Source organism: Macaca fascicularis, chromosome 1 (assembly GCF_037993035.2).
Source record: "Macaca fascicularis isolate 582-1 chromosome 1, T2T-MFA8v1.1".
NCBI classification, from domain to species: domain Eukaryota; kingdom Metazoa; phylum Chordata; class Mammalia; order Primates; family Cercopithecidae; genus Macaca; species Macaca fascicularis.
Genome location: NC_088375.1, coordinates 166,461,720 through 166,478,549, shown reverse-complemented (window position 1 = coordinate 166,478,549; position 16,830 = coordinate 166,461,720). Strand labels below are relative to the sequence as shown.

The 16,830-nt window shown below is 37.6% G+C and overlaps 1 protein-coding gene across 6 annotated transcripts in view; it reads right to left on the bottom strand.

Moving 5' to 3' along the window:
• The window catches only part of WLS (Wnt ligand secretion mediator), a 135,574-nt gene that overhangs the window by 96,002 nt on the left and 22,742 nt on the right, over positions 1 to 16,830 (bottom strand). For 4 of the 6 annotated variants that reach the window (XM_045369090.1, XM_074004106.1, XM_015434262.3 and 1 more), the window contains exon 2: positions 828 to 1,100. The exons of the other annotated variants lie outside the window; for them this stretch is intronic. In XM_045369090.1, the coding sequence (XP_045225025.1) occupies positions 828 to 1,017 (190 nt within the window). In that variant the 5' untranslated portion in view covers positions 1,018 to 1,100. The remainder of the gene's footprint in view (positions 1 to 827; positions 1,101 to 16,830) is intronic. 6 annotated transcript variants of the gene reach the window in all.

Sequence of the window (16,830 nt, the reverse complement as noted above, 5' to 3'; positions counted from 1 at the left end):
GAAAAAGAAAAAGCAATAATGTTTCAATCCATGGACAGGCCCTAGACAGAGCTGCCTTTAACACATCTTTTCCCCTTTCCCTCACATCCTTAATCCCATCTCAGTCAAAAAGGAAAAAAAAAAAAAAAGTTTTCTTCCTTCTTAGCCTAAGATTCCTAATACTGTCCCCAGATGCCATAAATGTATCGGCCTCCCAGAAATCACCCCAGTGATTTTTCTCCCCATGAAAAGTTTATGTATCTCATGCCCTCAGAGTTTTAAACTGCAAATGAGTAAGCTAAAAAAAAAAAAAAAAAACAAAAAAACAAAAAAAAAAAAACCTGGTTTGGTGGGGAAATGGGTGCTCATGGGTTAGCATTTCCACTTTGGTAGGGATCTTTTTCTAAGGCCATAGCTTTATTCAAAGCCAAGTGGGAAAAGACATTAAAAAAAAAAAAAAAAAAAAAAAACCTTTCAAGAACCCTCAAGTCACTCCAATGGGGTAAACTCCCCTGTGACACTAGAGAGGTGATGAAGGTTGGTGGTTAGGGCAGTTTTCTGAGTCAGAAATCTCAGCTTTTCCACTCTCCAGTCTTCAGATCATGAGTAACCTCACTGGTCCCCAAGTGTTCCATCTCTAAAATGAAATAATAAGACTACCTCAAGGAACCTGGTGGAAAGATTAAATGAGTTAATACAGGTAAAGTACTCAGAAAGTGCCTGGTAAGTAGTCAATAATTCTCTGCTATTACTATTATCATTTTTACTTCTATTAGAATTGGCTCCAAAAGAACCCAAAGAAGGCAATGCTCAAAGGGAAGAAAGGGATGAGAGGAGAGTACACTTACTGATTTGGTTGTTTAGCTTGAAGGCAATGTCCAGCTGCAGGATAAACAGCATGAATTGGAACCAAGGACTCATCTCCATGGAGGGGAGGGGAATGTGGACGGAAAACACGATGTCATTGGCTTCAATTTCCCTTGGAATTGCTTCTTCAATGTCTCGGATCTTGTCACACTGATTGGGTCCCCAAGGCATTAACCATTTTGTCTTGTGATGGTTCTTACGGGCATCCACACATTTCACCGACAGGTAGGACACTGCCGTTGTGGGCCCTGGAGCTGAAAAGAGAATGTTTGTCTGTTTTTAGAAAAACCATCTACTGAAACTACTGTTTCTGGTTAATATTCTTTCCATTACTGGGTTCCCTCCAGTTTTTGTTCTGCCTTCTACAACTGGGGCTCAGCAATACTTAGGGATCTTCCAAATCTGGGTGAAGGCCGTTCAGTGACCTCCAGAGGTGTCCTAACAGTATCCCTGAGAACCTTCTCATTATGTTTTCAATTGCTGTGAAAGAATACATTTGTAACCAGTGTAGTTATACTTCCGCACTTCAAAACAATGTCACAAAAAAATCAACTGTGCTACAGTTCCCACCTGACTGAGGTCTTGGAGAGCTCTGGGGCTTCAGAGAGAACAGTATCTAAAGTGGGAAGACCTTAGTCTTCAAATCTGGATTCGAAGCCTGGTTAAAAACTTACTGTCAGTGACTCTTGGGTAAGTCAGTTAAATCTACAACAGCTTCAGGACCCTCATCTGAGAAACGAAATGACAAGTTTCTAAGATTCCTCTTGGCTCTAAAATTGTACAATATTGCTTTTGCTTAAGATAAAGAACTAGGGGCCACCACTTGGCTTGGTACCTAGCAGAGAATGGGAACTCAAACACTGACTGATACTTCAAAAGTAATATAAACCATGCATTTCAAGACAGTAAAGCAACTTTGAAATGCGTAACTTTAAAAACACTGTTTTGTGATTATCTAATGGTTATATGATTATCATATTAATAATTTGGAAAATACAGAAATTTTAAGTTCAAAACAACATTTACCCAAAATCCCACTAGAGGGAAGTAACCACTGTTGAAAAAACGTCAAAATACCATCTGTCTTTTCTATGACTGTATAATTAGATAAAAAGTTTACACATGAATTAAATTGTGTAACTTTAAAATATACACAACTATTAACACATTTATAAAATAGTTAGATCATGCCTAGTTTTGTAGTCTTTTCTTTTTATTCACTTAGAAAAGCAAAGTAGTGTGTGATAACACTGGCTCCGGAGGCCACCTGTCTGATGTCAAATCCTGGCTCTCTCATTTTTAGTTGTGTCACTGCAAATCCGCACTAGGAACGTTTTGGGCAAATTACTAAGCTTATCTCTGTATCAGTTTTATCATCTCTTAGATGGCAATAATAATAGTACCAACCTTTCCAAGTCACTGTATATTTTAAACAAGTTAACATATTGAAGCATTCAGAATAGTGCTTGAGAACACAAAAAGTATAAAATATTAGCTATTATATATTTTCTTTATAATTAAAATCTTTCAGTTAGTAGTTGCAAAATAGTCAATCACACAATACACCAAAATCAACTTCTCCTCCATCCATTTGTAAAGGCTATCTATAAATGAGAATCATCATTTGTCTAATATGTTTTGCTGGAAATTTCTCCTAAATTTTCCATCTGCTATCTAAATTTGTTTATGGCACATTCAAATAGAGAAGTTCCAGATCTTATATGGAATCCCTCTTTTATGATTTTTCCCCCCATGCTTTTGTGCTTAGAGAAACCGACCTTCTTGATCTCAAAATTCAATAGTCATCTATATTTGACTTCTATTTACTTTTTGCAATTTCATTTTTTCTAATATTTAAATAGTTGATCCATATGAAAATTGCTATGAGATGCAGTAAGGTTCTAGTTTTATTTCTTAAATATTTAAATTATAGTTTATTGAACAGACCTTCCCTTTTGTTGATTTATCATATCACTGTTAACCTTATGTATATGAGCATATGTTTCTGAACATCTGTTCTTTTCCATGTAATTAAACTGTCAATTCATTGATCAGCACAACATTGCTTTGAATTCTATAAATTGATTTTTTTTTTTTTCAGACGGAGTCTTGCTCTGTTGCCCAGGCTGGAGTGCAGTGGCCCGATCTCGGCTCACTGCAAACTCGCCTCCTGGATTCACGTCATTCTCCTGCCTCAGCCTCCCGAGTAGTGGGGATTACAGGCACCCGCCACCATGCCCGGCTAATTTTTTGTATTTTTAGTAGAGGTGGGGTTTCACTGTGTTAGCCAGGATGGTCTCGATCTCCTGACCTCGTGATCCTCCCGCCTTGGCCTCCCAATGTGCTGGGATTACAGGCGTGAGCCACTGTGCCTGGCTAAGTTGATTATTTTTATCAATATCTGCTAGATTAACTCTCTTCCCCAATCCATTTCAAATTTACATCTTTTTGCTAGGATATTGAGGATTAAATTAAATCTATAAATAAATAGATAATAATAAGTTAATGTGGACAGAATTAGCATCTTTCCCCAGCATTTAGTTTTCCCATCCAAGAACAGTACTTGCTTCTCCATTGTCTACAATCTGTTTTTAAATTTCTTTGAAACTTTCATTGTTTTCTTTATGTGGTTCCTACTGGTATATTTTAAAATATATACATCTATAAAACTTTGAAAGTTAGTAGTTAAAAGAAAATGTCATAAATTATGGTTTATGTGTGTGGTTTAAATACGTGTATTTCTGTGCATCTGATACTTGGTTTATTATGTTTGCAGAAATTCCAAGCAGAAATTTTCTCTTATTTAATAGAGATCAGACAGCAATGGAGAAACATGAAAAGCAAACAGAAGGTTATATAAGAGGCAAAAATGTGTATTATTAATATTCTGCCCCACTTCTAATGTTCGAATCCACATTATTTTTCTATTCTATTAAATATCTATTTTGATACATTTTTAGTAAAATGTTATGTTTGCAAGAAGTTGGGACAATGCCTATTAAAACTTACCAGAAAACTCAACACTACTAAGCTCTAGCTGAACATCCTTCATGTGGAATGCTGAACACTGCAATACAAGTTGCCACTAACCCCTGCTAGGAAAGTTTTTCTTTAAAACTCAAAACTGTATCACAAAGACTTTACATAGAATCCATCCAAAATCAGACATCTGACTTATTCTTAGAAATATGAGTCAATCAAACTTCGGTTATCCTGACTCAGCTAAATAGCCCACTGACATTAGAAAAGCCAAATGGCACATTTAACTGAACCCTTTTTAATGTGGTTGGAGAAATAAACAGTGAGACAAAAGTCATGAATTCTATTTTCGGCTAACATACTCAAACTGACTATTTGCTGCAGAAAATAGTTACTACATTTTAAAACTTCTATTCTTCCAAAATGAACCTAACCTTTTTTTCTTTATTTTTTACCTTCTTGAAAAACAAGTCTCTCACTTCTCAGACCAAAACGAAAAATAACTAGCTGAGTTCCTCAGCGAAGCTCCAAAACCACATTCCAAACTTAATAACAGAGAAGCTGAACACTTTACGGGCACAAAGGCCACATTTTTAATGAATGCAGTGAATGCCTGCCTTTTTAGGGGCCTGCATTATTTTCATTCTCTCATTAGTCTAGTGTTTCTTTCATAAAGAAAAAAAATCCCAGAAATACTAATATTTTCATAAATATCATGGCAGTGAACTTGGAGAAGCCTCAAGTGCATCTCAAGCTATACTATGAGAATCACAATTTTTTTCACTTTAATAAATCAGTCCTCCAGTCTCAAAATGTTTTCCATAACTTCAAAACCTGAAGATAATTCAACATTTCGCATTTTTCTTATAGTGTTCAAAAGAGAAAACACATGTATTGCTTGAGAAAGTAAACAGATATCCTGATATTCAAACATGGACAGTTAATGTTCCCCCAACAATATATTTCAGCTCAGTGCAATGTCCTACTCCAGCTAAAAGTGAATTCCCAAGTGTTTCTTTATGTAGATAGCATTATCAAGTAAACCAAAAGCAAAGCTTATAGCTGGTAGCTGGTCACCTACCATAGAAGGTGTTTCCATTAGCTAGAGCCAAAATGTTAGCTACATGGGTCACAAATTGTGTCTAGAATCAAAGAAAGTTTAATCTGTCTTTAAATTTTTTTTAAGTGTGTGGGATTTTGTTTTAAGAGAAAAGAGCTAAATGGAGGAAGTTTAAATTATCTTCAACCTTTGAACAAGCCACAATAAACTAACAGGTATTTGTAATGAAGGCCTTACTTAGTCACTTTCGCGGTTCTAGGGATTAATAGAGTTTGTGTATTCAAGAGGGGGCTGGATAGATTCAGGTCAACAAATTGAGTCATGTTTGCTCAGGTGAAAGCTAAAAATAACCACTCCTCAGTATTCCTAGGATAGTAATGCAATATTACCCAGCTGCCTCAGCACACATTATAAATGTCCCCTCCACCCACCCATAGCATAAGGTTTAACAGAAAACAAGTGGACCAAAAAACTACTTCTACACTAGACGAATTCAATGACAGAACGATTTGGCCAAAACTGAATATGCCTAGTCACTGTAAACTGGTTAACTCATGGTTGGTTAAGATAGCCTTGAGAATATGCACAGAGGTTATAAAACCATGAGCTATGCATCGAAAAGGCAGTCCATTATGAATTCAGTTCTTTTTATCAAACATGACCATTTTACTTTGTCTGTATTTCAATACAGTATTTTTGGCCTCCACTTTTCCACTATAGTACACAGATTGTGAAATGTGATTCTACACAACATTTAATGTCAAAGTAATATGAAATCAATAAGACTTCTAACAAATTCAAGGTTGTGAAGAAATGCACAAACACAACTTGAAGTCTCTTTGAAAATTCAGTTACACATATTACTATGGCTCATAGTATATTGTCCAAATTTGTCTTGAGTACCTATCATGCACTAGACACTGCTGGTGCTGGAGTAAACCTAATAGGCACCAACCATATGGAACGTACAAATAATGAAGGAAGCAGACAATAAATAAATAATTTCAGGAAAAAATAATTTTGATGAATGTTATATGTAACCTGAATTCCCTGAGAAAGGGCAACAGTCAGATATTCGGGAGGTGGGAGAAATGAATACACTAGAATGAGAGGAAAAATCCAGTCATCGTTACAACATAACCTTGAATAAAAATGTAAGTGAACAATGACTAAACCTGTAGTACTTCTTTTGGAAGAATATTCATTGACTCCAGTCAGCTTCCTGTTATTTCACTTCAAATGGCTATCCAGTTTACAAATTACTATCTAGCCAACCGCTAGCATTTATCATGCTTAAAATTGAGTCAACGTTAAATCATTAGCCCCTATTCCTTACAGAACCTGTAATTTAAGAGTTAGACAGAGAAAGATACAAGACTTGGTTGCTTCTTAGAAAAGTTAAAATAAAACTAAAACAACATGCTGACATGACACATGGTCTCCATTTAAGCCAACATAGACTATTTATTTCTTTGCTTTATTACAAGTAATGAATATTTCTTTAGCAATCACCTAGGAGCATTACTATCATGCAGGCACCGTACTAACTAAATATAGAGACAAAGGGCCTCCCAGACCCCCAGTTGCTCACAGGCTAGTGTGGGAGGCTGAGAAGTTCACAAAGAATTACATCCTGATTGGAAATTTCTCCGACAGAGTTTTGCACAGGATGCTCCAGTTGTAAAAAGAGCTGAGGGTGTCTGTCAGCAGGGCTTAGCCTTGGAAGACAGCAGGTGATAGCCAAGGGAGAATGGGGGATGATCAAGGAGGGAACGTGCCGAGGTAGAGGTAGAACATGTGCTGGGTCATAGAACATCTAAAACAATCATATTTTCTGCAGATATCTGTGCTTGAATATTAAAAATTAAAAAGATCGTTTAACAGGTGAAAACTGCAGTACCACTCTTACCTCTGTCTGTGTCCACCCTTGCCTTTTCTAATCAGTGGTATAGTTCTAGTAGAGTGCCTTGGCCCCTGCTCCCAATAGTCCCTGGTATACTCTATAGAGCACCATAAAGAAGGAATAATAGAGACTCATACATAACAAAGAACTTTTATTTGGCAGGAATGTTTCCTTTTATGACACCTATCTCTGCCCTGTAACTAGCCACAAAATCAGACCAGAGATCACTGGAAGAAGGGGAAGTGAGAGGGTGGTCAGGTGGGAATGAAGAAGCTCCACCTCCTATTCCCACAAATGGCCCCAAGGAGCCTTTGAAGTCTCAATCATCAGGTAATAATAGCCTTCCTCTAAATTAGAGGAAGAGCATCTGCCTTGCAACAAAGATGATATTTAAAGAATAATCTGCCGTGGGGTACAAGGGGAAGGAATGCGGAGAATAGACCAGTTGAAAAGGTAATTCCTGTTATAAGAATTAATCATCAGAATGCCACTATTTTAAAAAGTAATGATTTTAAGTAAAAATGGTCAAAGATTTCAGGAATGTTTTAGAGAATTTTATTTTTACAACAGAATTTATGTAACAAAAATGATAGGAACAACAATACACATTGATTTAAAAGCATACAAAAAGTTGGTAGCAGATACTTTCTCCTACTGAGATGCTGATTTAACACCTGAAACCTAATCTCAATTAAAAATCTCCCAGCACCATCTCCCCACCTGTAAAAATGTGAATGTTTGATGTATTTATATTTTAGAATTTCATTTTATTGATTCTCTATCTTGTTCCATAACACATTTTGGGGTACTAGAAGTGGTTATTAGCCTTTACTTTTTTAAAATAATTGGGGCTGATTTCAAAGAACAGAGTTAATGTTAGGGCGGGGGTGGGCAGAGACTACAAATTACTTTGTCTATGTCTATATCTTCAAAAGTTATATTCTCCAGCTATTGTTTTATTTTTTCCCAGCTGTTGCTTTTGAAGCAACAGCTGGGAAATATAAGCTCCCCAGACTTTTGAAGCAATAGCTGAAGAATATAAGCTCCCAAAACTGTTACCTGATCTATGAAGTTGAATGGCTCAATATCCATTTTCCTTTGTAATGTAAAGAAAACCTCCATTGCACTATGAATGGTACTTATAAGAACTGAAAGGCATATGCCCAAATTGGTTCTAAGCTGCGCCTATCTAAATATCTCTGCTTGCCTTATGAGAATTTATATAAAATACATTGAGCACTTAAACCCTTGGGCAATTGCAGAGTGTGCTTTGGATTTTTTGATGTATCAAGGTGGGGAGGATAGAAAAGAGGGAGAAAGGGAACAGAGGTGTCAAAAAAGACTAGATGAATTCCTGTTATATAACTACATTTTTTTTCAAATGCCCCCAAAGTACTTATTTAACCTAAGAAAATCTTCAGCTAAATTTAGAAATTAGCTTTAAATATGCTCAATTGATTTTCCTTAGACATTTCACATACCTTTCTCCAGCTCAAAAGCCTTAATTCTGGTTAAAAGGAAACATGTGAAATATACTGCACAACTTAAGTGGCCAGATCATATTAACTGGTTGAGCTGTGAGGTCTTACGAGTCAATCCTGCTTACCATTCACTGAAAGTCAGTTCCTAAAAAGATTTCTTAATATCTGCCATACCACTTATCTAAGTTTTTGGACGGCTCATTAGAATGAGCTCTTCAAAAAGTTCAGCTAAAGAAAGTGCAAATATTTGCATTAAATTGACTTAGTACTTAACTGATTCAGTGTGTTAATTCTTTTACTGAAATTGCTCTGAAGTTATAATAGTCAGACACTTATGCTACCTCCACCACCTACTTTGAAGAGGAGATTCTCCTATATTTCAACCATAACCATTAAATCTTACTAGCTTACTAAATGAAATATTATTTCACAATTCAATCTCAATTACTGGAGAGCTGAAAGTATGTCTACAGAGACTAGACCAGGAGAAGTGATTTTTAGAATTATCATAGCTATGCCCTTGTGCATAAAATGGGGTACGCTAAGGGAAATGAAATTCATTCTTGCCAGCCATTTTCAGTCAGTAGTTAGTTATGCTAACATCTGTTCTAGGAAAGCTAATTTTTTAAAATACAGCAGAACATTCCTTTACACTAAACCACTACCACCAAAACACACAAACACACATACTACATAGCAGAGTTGAATGCAAAATAATTTGTACCATACACACAAAAGTCAAGCATTTAAAAATAGTTCTCTACAACATAAACTTATGAAATGACAGACATTTTGACAGCAAATTTCCAAAAATTGTAGCAAACACTTGTATAATACATTCTGACTCAAAAATATTGAAAAAAAACATATGTTTACATTTTAGGCAGATGAGGGTTTTAAATGCTTCACCTACAACCTCAATTGTTGTGGAGCCAAAAGATGTAACAACTTTGAAGAATAGAAGAATTTCTCTATATTTGTCAGGATCTACGTGGCAAACAAGCGCCACTTGGCTTACATTACTTGCCTGGCTTGGATCCCATGGAATGGAGGAGCATTGGAACCAAGAGGAAAAAAATTCGAGTAGTGCTTTGGGACAGTAAGCCAAACTCTTCCATAGTATTTGAAATGGTGTGGTAAGCATGAAATAATTTTAGGCTTAAGATTGGTGCCAGTCTTTTTACCCTCTTTTTGAAAAAATAATAAAATGCACAGAAAGGGCCCTGCCAGCGGTTTAGCTCCTAAAATCTGCCAATCATTAGATGTGCTAATTGGTGTAGCAATCCAGTGGTGGCCTGGATTAGGACCCAAAAACTGACCCTTACCACCCTTGGTGTCCTGCAGCAAAGACAGCCTAAATCAAAAAGACTGACGGAAGTACATAAAATTACAAATTTCTCTATCCCTGAAAAATGCCTGCAATTTCTGTTTCTGCATCACTCCAGAAATACTCGAAACAGCAAAAATTAAATACACATGAAGGGAACACAAAAGACCTCCACAGAAAAACCAGTGGCTCATCTGTTGACGCTATTGCTCATTGCTCGGCTGGCCAGGCATCTGGGCTAAGTTTTGACTTTGGGCCAGTGCTTCAAAATCAGCAACCTTTCAGCCAAAAGACTGTGGAATGCAGCCAAGACCACCTATGGAAAGTGAATTATAGCATCTTTAATTTACTACCTTGGGCTGTGATCTCATAAACCCAGCACGGAGGGCGCACCAGTTCTTGTGAGGGAAATCTCTCAGAGCCCCCGTAGAGGCCCCCAAAGTGGCTCTGGCAAAGCTGTAGGGGTGGAGGTGACAAAAAAGGGGACACCTGGCTCTCCTTCTTAAATAAGCTCACCATGGGCACACGTTTATATTGGAATTTTAGGGTCAGAAAATACCGAAATTAACACCGTCAGTGGCTTTGTTCTAAAGTGCCTGTTACACTCTACAAGTTTCCAACATTTGTTATTTAAAATAATCAGACATTTATTATTCATAAATTACATATATTCTTTTATCAATATTATTGTTAATAATAAACATGAACCACAACTAGTATGTGAATTGCAAAGCACTTTCACATACATAATTGTTGAATCTGCCTAGTAAACAAGTTAACATAATTAGCACCATTGCATATTCAGAAGATCAGTGGTTTTTGTCTCATCAGCGAATAGCAGAGCTAGGACTGGAAGCCAGGTCTGATTTCATATCTAATGCTCCTTTCCAATACAACTATCTGTTTATTTATTAATGCTCACAATTTATTAGCAATCTCAGATTACCTGAGGTAGGTGCAGAGCTGAGGGATGAATGAAGACGACTGTGGCCATAAGTAGCTTGCTGAAGCTCCATAGGCAAGGCACTGCCAGCACTGGGCTGGGCGTCACACAAAGGGAACCAGCAAGATAGCTTGTCTGGGAGACTTACAGTCAGGGACAGAGTACCTCTAAGATTTCCATAAAGAAATGATGGAGTGATAGGCTCCTAAAAATGCATTAAACTCCCTTGAATCTAATAGATACTCTCCCCATTTTACCGGGTCTTGGTTATTACTTCATATTGCAGGTAGGCAGTGTTAAGGATGTTAGCCTAGAGATCTGACTCAGGAACACAGCGATGCCATGGCAGTCTATGATAACACTTACATGCATAGTAAGAGACAGGGATTCAAGTCAGAGAAAATCTGACTCCAGAGCAACCTATGGAAGAATTACTGATAATTCAGGTAGGCAAAAAATGGCACAGTTTGACTCAGGAAAGGGTGGGTTCCTCATCCATGGAAACATTCAGGAAGTAAATGGATAGACAAGAGCAAGAGCCTGAACTGAATATTAAGTTCCTCTCAGTCACACCAAAATGATAAAGTCTCCTATCCATGCATATCGTATGCCAGGGAATGGAGAAATTAAGGTCCAACAAAGAGCTGCACATAGTTTATTGATTTGTTTTCTGTTTTCTGACCAGTTCCAGATAAACAGATAAAAGCAATTAAAGTACAGGGCATTCTGAATGGTCAAAAATTTAGTGTTGTACATTGCAAGTTAAGGCTAAGGGAAAATAAGACCTGTTAATGTCTTTATCTGAAATTTCACAAATGCCAAGAATAATCATATTTCCTTCCCTGATTATTCAAAGAAAACACAGGCCCTTATAATTTGCAAATTTCCTAGAATTGAGGGTAGAGGTACATTTTAAGGGTAAATTGCAGTTGTAACATTCACAATCTTAGGAATTATTTTTTTTAAAAAACATTGAAATCACAAAATTAAATAGTCTATGCAATTATTAAGTATTTCAAATTTCATCAGTTTTAGGTTCTAGCTCAAGGGCCATCTCTCCTTCATTCAATTTATTAAATGTTTATAGTGCGCCAGCCGGAGGCCTCCTCCAATTTTCCTTCAGTTGACAAAAGATCCTTACTTCCTCTCGTGCCAGTATCACCTGGTCTATGACTTTATTATAGCGTTCTTTTTATTTGCAGGCATCACTTCTGAACCCTACAAAATTATAAGCTCCCAAGGGGGAAGGACCACATCTAATTCTGTCTTGTGCCACTAAGCACAGAAACTTAAACATGCAAGTCCTCCAGACCTGAATTGAACTATTTATTATATGGTTTTGTGTCATAATAAACATATTAATGTAAGTTATGCTCAATGTAACTAACAAACTTTTATCAAATGCCTACTGCTTAGTAATGCCATAGTGGATTAATGCCATAGTGGATTCATCCATGTCCTGCCTATATCAAAGTACATTTAGACTGGCACTCAGTGACAGTTTAGGAAGAAGCCAGAGCTGCCTTCCATGAGGCCACCCTCCCAAGGTCACACACACGTGCTCAACAGAGACTCACTTCCTGTTGATGGTTCTTCCAGATCTGTGTCAAGCAATAATTTAAATGAAATACTGAATTCTGAAGATCAAAATGAACTTTTCCTAAACTATAACCCAATGCACAACAAGAAAAGTAATTTACACATCAAAAGAAATTAGATACTAGGCAAACAAAAAAAAATGGTAATTTTTCTAAAAAACTGCTCCCAAAGGGTTTGTGGCCAACATTAATATTGCAGAAGCATGTTTAGATAACTGCTGTTCAGCATAGTTCCTGGAAACAGGTTCTCAAAGCCAGGACTTACAGTTATTTACCTTCTTCCATACCGCCCTGAGGGTTTTAAGGCCTAAATGAATAGAAAGCAAATGGGGGACAAAATGAGATAAAATGTTCACATCTCAGCCTTTAGTGTATATAACTAATGACTGCATGTTTGAAGATTTTATGACAAAATCTGCATTCTTAAGAACACATGTAGGGAAGATTTTGGCCATTTCTTTAACACCCTCTAAACAATACCTACCAGAGAAAAAGCAAACACTCCCTTCTAAAAGCATCAATATTCTACTTCTGAGATCAAAACTACAAAACAGTCTCAGACAGAAACCTGGGCAAAGGAACCTTCTGCTGCACATATGTACTACTTCCCAGAGATGTAAATGATTTTTTTCTCTCTGCCCCAATGAATCACATATGAAAGTTCTCAAAGAATTAGTAAAGAAAAACAGTGAAAATCTTCTCGTGTTGAAGGAACAGTGGAGTGTAGACAGTATCAGAAGTCCTGAGGTGACTCAGAGATTCAGAAGGATGACAGGCAGGGGCAGTTTTTACTAGAGGAAAGAGCAATGTAGGATGAACAATTTACTGTCCCTGTTGATTCACATAGGATGTAAGTAAACAAGAAGTCAAGGATGTCCCCAAATTTCTTGCATAGGCGGCAGATGAGTGATGTCATTCACTAAGACAGGAATCAAAGAAAAATGAATGATATGTCATATCACAGGTAGAATTTGTAGAAGCTGGAGGTGTATAGCTTGTTTAAAAGGGGGGCTTAGTATGAAGGGTTGAAGATAAAATGTCAAATATGTGAATGACTAGATGTGGAGGAGGAATTAGATTTAGCCTGGGTGATTCCAATCTTGCAAGTTCCCAGGAAGGAAATCTGAGATCCATAAAATCAAACTGGCCCACAGTTCACCACACCAGTTGAAGAAAATGAGCTGCTGGCACCTGTGTGAGTGGAGGTGCTCCACAGTTAACACTTGGTGAGTGCAAAGAATGCAGAGGACATTTGAGCACTGATTAGGGATGGAAAGGTGACTTTTAGGGTCTTTGCTATCATTATTATTCTATGAGCATTCTTCATATATAATATTTAGAGCTTTGATTCTGGGCCACTAGTTGATCTGCTATTCCTGAACTACTACAAATTTGAGCATAAGAATCTTGGCAGAATGAATTATCCCAGGATTCATGATTGCTGGGTTCTAGCAATGGATATGATATTAATTAGGCAAATTATTCGATCAATCTTGGGCCTTAGTTTTCTCAACTGTAAAAGGCAGTATTTAAACTGTTAAGCACTTTTAACTCAGCAATTGTGAGATTCTAAAAAGAATGTATATACTCTATGTTATGATGAAAGTCACTCTTTTAAGTTTTAAAAAAAAGTTCCTTCAAATTAGGGTCAATTTATATTCCAAGAGTTCAGGCTGTCCCTATCAGGCCCCTCCTCCCCTCCTTGTCCTTATACTTTCACATCTGTTAGAAGAACAGATCTTAATGGTCCTACTCTCATTGTGTTACTGTTTGGGATCTGAATGTGTTCTGAGTGTTTTCTGTCTTCCAACAGCTGGAGAGATCAAAGAACTGTTCCTAAAAGCAAGGACAAGCTACAGCCAACTGCATATGTAAAATTTCATACTGATGTATTCAGCACAGTGAATTATACCCCCATAATTTATACTATGAGAAGGTAGGTCTAATCCAATAATAATAAAGACCTTTAGGAGAAAACAACAAAAAATTCCACTCCAGCTTCCAGCCAGTGGTCCGTACACTCACAGTCTAATACAACACAAAGACATTCCAATACAATGAAATAATTTGGATCATGTCCAGCCTCTATTTTTTAGGATGATAGAAATAAGCCCAAGTGAGCTAAGTCTATTTATTATTCAGAAGAAATGAAAGTCATAGCGTACACTTCCCTAAGCCAAGAGACCATTGACAAAATCTGCTAATGAAATCAATTCATAACTTTCTTTCAGATTTTCATTTAAACTGCTTGGTTCCTAATATATTTCAAAATTTACCCTGATTACCCTCTGCAAAAAGTATGTCATAAGAGAAAACAATGATTACAGGGTAGCAAGGGACTTACTTTCACAGGAACGGTTCTTTATGTTGCTGAAGGCAATTACAAAAAGAGAGTAAGAAAAATTAAAACCAAGAGCTACAGCTCAGAAAAACTTGGGTTCAAATCCCAACTCTGTTACTCACTAGCAATTTAGTGGGGTAGCTTACCTAGCCTTGTAGAATGCCAGTTTCCCTTTTGTAAAAGTGTACTAAAGGTACTCACCCCATAAGTTTATTTTGAGGATAAAATGATTAATATAAAAACCCTATACAGTACCATGAAAATAGTGAGGCCTCAATGAATGTTAGCTGATAATAACAGTGCTGCCAACAAATGAGAAGAATTAGAATCTGGTAGGAGACGAAGACCTACTCCATGTTCTCTGTTCTGTCTTCTTGCCCTGAGAGGTGTGTTCATCAACATTTAAGGAACTACAAGGTGTGCATCTTTGATGTTAAAAACAGGGGCTCTCCTCACCTATCAGTGAACAGCCCCAATACCAGAGATGATTCTATAAAAAGTTTAACTTGAACATCTAAGATATCCCTGAGAAATATCCCAGGAATGTTGTAAGCAGCCTGTTATTTGAGGCAACACAGAATTAACCCTTGGTTTTATCCTTAGAAAAATGGGATTATAACATCTTTGTTTTCACAATTATCTTCAGAAATTATTATAAAATAATTATGGCAGAGCAAAAACTATTGACAGGGGTATTTGCTACCCTTTCCCCTCCTCTCTTCAGATAAAGAGAATGCTGGTTTTGCCTCTTCTATCACAACCCCTCACCTGCCCCATGATGAGGATTCAACTATTGCTAGATGGATTCTTTTTTTCATGATGCACAATCGAAAGACAGGGGATGGGTAGAAGACATGGGCTTGAACTTGGGGAGTGGGGGTGGGTGGTTTACCAGCGGCAGTGTTGGGGAGATTTTGGAAGAGACACGTTAGAAACATCAAAGCAGATGGGAAATAAAATGAGGATTGCTAGAAGTACTGCTAGAGATTATATATCATATCCCCTTAACCATGCCTTAACAGTTAAAGAACAGAAGTTGTTAGGTCACTTTAAATTCACCTTTGGTTGACTGCCTGTTTTTCTGACAGAATCTCTACTTGGAGACTGGACCAAAGAGGCTATGTCTTCCATAGAGGCAACATAAGAAAGTAAGAGAGGTGCAAAAACATCATGCAAATGTTAGGCAAAATTTATTGAGTTCGTACATGACATGGGGAATACTGAAAGGACTGATGTCTTAGAAAGGCATGTTAGGAGTGTGGGTCTAGAATGCATAAGGTTAGAGATATGGCTGCACTGGGCCATCATCTTATTTTAATATTTTGTCCAAATTCTGGGCTTCTCACATTCAGAGATCTATACCTACCAATTTCCTCTTATTATTCTTGGCTGCCTGGTGCCCCATCCCTCTACTCCAGGATTTCTCAAGCTTTGCACTAATGGCATTTTGGGTTGAGTAACTGTTGCAGGGGTTTGGCTTGTGCATTGGAGGATATTTAGCAACCCACTGGCTGCCAGTAGCATCTTCATCCCCACTGCTGGCAAATTCAGGGGAGGTGTGGCTGGGGGAAGCCTTCTCCAAACACTGCCAAATATTCCCTGGGGAGCAAAACTGCTTCTTGTGGAGAACCTCTGCTTTACCCCAATCATCCAGGCATACAATAAAAATTCATACTCCATCAAGCCATTCTACAACACTTCATTTTCAGAGTTTCCAACTACAGAGATTCCAAGTTCTCAATAATTCATAACCATTACAGTTTGCCTCATGCTACACTGACTGCATCAGGCTGTCATTTAGAAATTATATACCATTTGTTGGATATTTTTTATGTGCTAGGCATTGTGCTAGGGACTTAATAGGGTGATTTTCATTCTTATACAGAAGTCAGTGTGGCCGGGCACGTTGGCTCACGCCTGTAATCCCAGCACTTTGGGAGGCTGAGGCGGGAAGATCACCCGAGGTCAGGAGTTTGAGACCAGCCGGACCAACATGGAGAAAACCCGTCTCTACTAAAAATACAAAAAATTAGCTGGGTGTGGTGGTGCATGCCTGTAATCCCAGCTACTTGGGAGGCTAAGGCAGGAGAATTGCTTGAACCTGGGAGACGGAGGTTGTGGTGAGCCAAGATCGCGCCACTGGGCTCCAGCCTGGGCAAAAAGAACAAAACTCCATTTAAAAAAAAAAGGAGGTAAGTGGTAGATATTATTATCTCCATTCAGAGATGAGTAAAATGAGGCCCTGAAACATTAAAATAACTCATCCAAGGTCACAGCCAATAAGTGGATGAACTGGGGTTTGAACCTAATCTGTCCGAGGTCCATAGTCTCTCTGTCTCAGGCCACACTGCT